Genomic DNA, 5660 nt, shown 5'->3' with positions numbered 1-5660 from the left:
TACTACATTTTTATTTTATTTCTTATGAATGTAGGTTTTTCACCGAACATGAACTTCTTTGTTCGATGCATTGGGAAAAATAGTAAACTAATTCAAAAAAATTCTGAAAAATATCTATGCACTAGGTATTGGTGTTTTCTTTCTAACAAAAAAAAGAAAATTGAATTTTGATATATATAGAACAAGTTATGTGTTCAAACGTACACCTATATCCAAATTATAATTAGTCAAACTTCAAAGCTTGATAAAATAAAAAATATTCAACATATCACTATCAAACCAAGTGCATGCCCTGGGTATTGATGTTACAAACCAAAATTCAAAAGAATTAAGTTTTTATCATTTAAAGAAAAAAAATTATGCATTTTGGGATACACATCACTCTTAAAAAATGTTGTTTGCTGTAAACAACTACTTTTTGAGGGAGATGGAAAAATCAATAAAATTTTATTCAAACAAATTTACAAAAAATATATTTAGAATCTACAAATAAGATGTTAAAAATCACTAGTTTATATCATCTTCAAATTCTTAACAGTTTAAAAGTTATAGATGTCAGAAAGTGAAGTTTTTTTTAAAATATTCATCTAAGTGTCAAAGTTGGTCAAAAAGTGGGAACTAGTATTGTGAGTTCACCCAGAAATCAAAACAAATGCAATGGATTAAAAAATCTAAAATCGCCTCATTGTCCTCTATCTCTAAAGATCTCTAAGATTCAAGTTGGCCCTCACCTGGGAGAGTAGCTTGATCCTCAAGATGACAACCTAGAGAATGAGTTATATGAAAATGCTACTAGAATCGAAATGGGTGCAACTAGGATTCTAGTGAAATGCTAAGATGAAAATGAAGGGGATGAAGGATGCAAGCTAGGTGATTAAGATGCAAAGATATGTTCCAAATTGAAAACTAAATGATGCCATGTGAATTAATTAAACTAGATGAAGATGAAAAGCTATTAAAAGATGTGAATTTAAGCTAAATGATGAGCTAAAATGAATCTTAATGCTATGAGATGGATGCTAGATGTTGATGCTTGGATGCTTGAAAATGGCAAAATGAGCTCTTTAATAAACTGCAATATAAATTAGCTATAATATGGATGCTAAAAATTGTTAGATTAATTGGAGGAAAAATGGGCTCTATTTATAGGCGAAATAGAGAAATGGATGGTTGAGATTGAATAACCTTAACAAGGGCTAGGATTGAAAGTTATCAATCCATGGGAGGAATTCAATCCAATCCCAAGTTGACAAATGTCACCTTGAGATGGCTTGAGGGGATGCTAAGCAAGCATTAGAAGTTAATTTAAGCATTAGGGATAACCTCAAGGAGTGACATAACTGGATAATGCCATTAACCAAAGAGGCATGCTATTACCCAAGAGGTAAACTCTTGTGCAACATGGAAATTGGTCAAAGGGACAACCATCATGGCTAAGGGGTGTGGGCTTGTAAGAGGCATTAAATTCCTTTTGAAGACTTTGAAGGTTAATTTGTAAGAGGGTAGATGATCCTCAAGTCTCATGTAAGAGCTTTAAAATTTTTGGAAGACTCGACAAGTTAACTTGTTGAAAAAGATAAAGCTTTAAATGCATTTGGAAGACTTTCTTCCAAATTTGGAGAAGTGACTTCCCCAAATTTAGGAATGTGACATGATTAGAAGAAATTAGGCTAATAAAGGGGTTTTGAGGACTTCTAGAAGAATGATTAAGAGGTTAAGCCAAAATGTAGGAGAATGCAAGTGGGAGAAAATATGAGATTTTAATTAAAATAAAAGATTTATTTCAACTAAAATAGATGCAACTTGCATTTGTAGGAAAATGCAAGTGGGGGGACTATTTACAAATAAATACTGATTTATTTAAATGTAAAGAAGATTTTAATTAAAAGGGAAAAAGCTATTAATTAAATAAATAAGATTTATTTAATTAAGTGGGTAAAGGGTACTTAATCAAACCTTAATTTAATTAATAAGCAAGGCTAGAAGAATAGGATTTAATCAAATCTTTAATTTGATTAATAAGCTAATTAGAAGAATAGGGTTATCAATTAAACCTTAATTTAATTAATTAGAGAAATAAAGGATAATTAAATTAATAAAATTCACTTAATTCGTTGCGTAACTTCTAGGTGTCTACAGTTTTCAGTTGTGTTTATCCCTAATTACAATTGGATGTGTTTGTCCCTAATATTACAATTGGACGTGTTTGTCCCTAATCACATTTGTTGGGTGACAATGATTGGATATGTTTATTCTTAATCATATTTGTTTAATATGATTGGATGTGTTTGTGTCAATCATAATTACTATGAATAGAAGTGTGTCCTATTCAAAAGTAATGATAGATATCTAAGTGTTTTCTCCCATCCAAAATGTGTATGACCTCAAATAGATGTGTTTATCCCTATGCTAGGTTATATGATTATATGTGTTATTCCCTATCCTTGGATGAATTCCAATAATGTCAATCCTATCAAGGAAGCGTAGTGAGGGTAGATCCAATATTGCTTGTCACGAGTAGTGTATTTTTTATGAACTAATGAATGTTTTATCAAGTATTGTTAGTCCACTTATCCCCATTGGAGAATGATGTAATAAGGGAGGTATTGGGAATATCACATCATTTCCATTGATTTGTTGGTTTGCCATAAAGATATTTTTTGAGGAGTGCTTTCTTGTATTATAATTTTTTAAACAACTCATCTATTTTCCTATAGTATAGGAGATAACAATTGAATAATTGAATAGTAGTACAAGATTGTTTTATGTATAAAAAATTATTTTTGACTTCTATAAACTCAACCCAAAATCTTAAACAAACTAGCTTTTAAAGTTTATATTCCACAAAATTATTAGTTTGAATATTAAAACCTCATAACATAAAATCAATTAGTTATATTCCACAAAATTATTAGTTTGAATATTAAAACCTCATAACAGAAAATCAATTTGTTTAAATCAATCATAATATAACCTAACTGATTTAACCTAGTTGATATTAGCCTAATTGATATTAACCTTATTGATTTAACCGAATTGATTTTAACTTAATTGATATTAACTTAATATCAATTAAGTTAATTCAGTTAAATTGATATTAAGTTAATATCAATCATATTAAGTTAATATCAATTTATTTAAGTCAATATCAATTAAGTTTTATCAATTAGGTTAAATCAGTTAGGTTAATATCAATTAGGTTAAATCAATTAGGTTAATAACAACTAGGTTAAATCAATTAGATTAAATATATAAGTTTGATCTATAGAATAATAAAATATTATTCAAATTGATATCAATTATTTTGTTCATCATGATTGGATGGAAAAAAATTTATTGTGGAAAGTTAATGTGTATGAAGAGTTATTTTTTTAATTATTAAGTTAATATCAATTAGGTCAAATCAATCATAATATAACCTAATTTATATTAACCTAAATGATTTAATCTAATTGATTTTTTTTAACTAACCTAATTAATTTTAACTTAATTGATATTAACTCAATATCAATTAGATTAATTGATATTAACTTTACATCAATTCCGTTAATTGATATTAACTTCATATCAATTAGATTAAATCAATTAAATTGATCGTTGAACTATATTAATTAAATCCACCAAGTAATGCGGGAACATTGGATTTGACGATGGTGGGTCCCAAATGTGTCCCATCGCATCATGAGAGGACATGGGAGGGATGTATGTCAATGGACTCTGGATGCATGTCGTTTGTATTTGTAGGACAGTGCCGTTTTGGAGCCAGAATAGACTCGTCCAAAAATTCATCCAAAACTAGGGTAAACTCTAATAAATTCTGATACATTTCTTGAGAGTTTTCAAATAGATTAAAATATCTAAACTAATTAGGAAACCAATAACAAAATTCCTTAAAACAACGCGTTTACGAAGGAGAAGTTGTAGGTGCAGTACCGCGTTTACAAAGTATTTAATGACTCATAGATATGATATGATACACCTGATATTGTGGCGGTGGATAAATGGACGATGGAGCAGATGAGTGACTGTGAGTGTGAGGGTAACCCATCCACGTCGGTGGCACTCCAACCATATTCGAATTCACTTCTGTGCTTTGGTGCAACTGTTGACGCCCAGGTGCCAACATTCCGTTTGAGAAAGGATGACTGTTTTGATAACTTCCTTGGCCTGGAAACTTTGAAATGGAAGGATTAAACAACTGAGGGCGGTAATTAGGCTGTGTCAAAATCCGCAGTGAGAGATCGATGGTACCACTGCGATTTCCATTCTTTGTCCTCAATCGATAGCTCAGGTAACGTAAACCGTTGGGTGCTCCATAACCCAAAGTTATGTCAGACAAGGGAACTTTGCTCCATCCCACTACTCGCTTTCCAAAGCTTGTCTTGCAATAGATTTGAATGTTTAGAGAATAAACATGCAATCCACTGCTAAACCTGAGCTGCAACTTCTCATTCCAAACAGGATTACACCCACCATCTTTTTCAATCCGCGTAGATGTACCCGAATTAGCATCGTCGTTGCCGCATACAACGGCATAAGTGCGCATTCTTCCCCCAAACTTTCTTACGTTTTTCAGACCATCCGCAGATATAATCGTCACCTCTAGCATTTGTGCGTCCATCGAATGTGCAGGGACTTACAACCACAACGATCTTCAGCTTTGGCTCAAAACTTTATTTCCGTTTCTTCTCTTGAAAGAAAACAATGTAACTGTTTCACTTTCCTTTTTCCTCCTAGGATTCTTAATTTGCCTTTCTCTTCTATTGAGAAAATTATGTGGCAATCACCCGAACACGGGAGAACAATTTTACTTCCACAGGCTGGACCATATATTGTAGAATTTTCTGCAAACCTGCAAACAAAGTACAGATTTGCACAAGATCTAACTAGAAAATAAGAAAAGCAAAACTTACAGATAATATTGCACAGAAAAGAAAAACAGAACTAAAGGAATCTCTTGTATTAATTCATTGTTCTTTACAGTAGCTGAAAGTATGATTTATACAGCACTTGAACCATCGCATGATCTAACATTACGGTGAAGACAAGAGAAGACTGAAATCAACAGCCTTAATTCAGGCAGAAAGAATGAATCTAAATCTAACAGAGATCGGTTAGTGATCCACAATCTGCGGTAGTGAACTAATAGTTATTTGACGTTGGAATTAACCACCAAAGTTCTTTGAAGTTGGAATTAACCACCAACACCCCCCCTTAATTCTAACCAAGGAAAGAAGAAAGAAGAAAGAATTGAGGAAAGAGGAAAGAGGGAAAACCCAGTGGGAATAAACCCCCCCTCAAAATTAACACTAACTTTGCTTGATACCTAATATGCTACAATGTCTTGTAACCAAATATCTTGCAGAAAGTGTCTATTTGTTCCTTCACAAAAAAGAGAAAGAATGTCAATAAATAATGTAGCAAAACGAATGCTGTAGTAGGTTCCCCTGCAACAAATGATGTCTCTTCCTTTTGGAAGATAGAAACCTCGAGCTATCAAATTGCTGAACTGCGACTCTACCATACAAGATTCCAGAACAGTGACCACTGAAGTGTGAGATTTGTTCACATATGAATCAGGATGTGTCAAGATAGTAGCATGGAGTGGCCGAGAGAGAATAAGAGAATCCAAACCAAAAGAAGATGCAACTTGATGTGAG

At 32.2% G+C, this 5660-nt stretch overlaps 1 protein-coding gene across 1 annotated transcript; it reads right to left on the bottom strand.

Moving 5' to 3' along the window:
• Window positions 1-3679: 3679 nt before the first annotated feature.
• Window positions 3680-4621, bottom strand: LOC131059268 (protein SRC2-like). Its single transcript, XM_059214813.1, has 2 exons — window positions 3980-4621; window positions 3680-3817 (listed from the first exon to the last, which is right to left on the bottom strand). The coding sequence occupies exons 1-2, from the start codon at window positions 4619-4621 to the stop codon at window positions 3680-3682; spliced, it is 780 nt and encodes a 259-aa protein (XP_059070796.1).
• Window positions 4622-5660: the final 1039 nt, after the last annotated feature.

Source organism: Cryptomeria japonica, chromosome 11 (assembly GCF_030272615.1).
Source record: "Cryptomeria japonica chromosome 11, Sugi_1.0, whole genome shotgun sequence".
Taxonomy (NCBI): Eukaryota; Viridiplantae; Streptophyta; class Pinopsida; order Cupressales; family Cupressaceae; genus Cryptomeria; species Cryptomeria japonica.
This window is presented reverse-complemented; position numbering and strand designations above follow the sequence as displayed.

Coding starts and splice junctions, on each gene's coding strand:
- LOC131059268 (XM_059214813.1), bottom strand. CDS start 4,621: ATGGACGCACAAATGCTAGAGGTGACGATTATATCTGCGGATGGTCTG. Junction 3,818..3,979: donor ATCCACCGCCACAATATCAG/GTGTATCATATC, acceptor GAAATGTATCAG/AATTTATTAGAGTTTACCCT.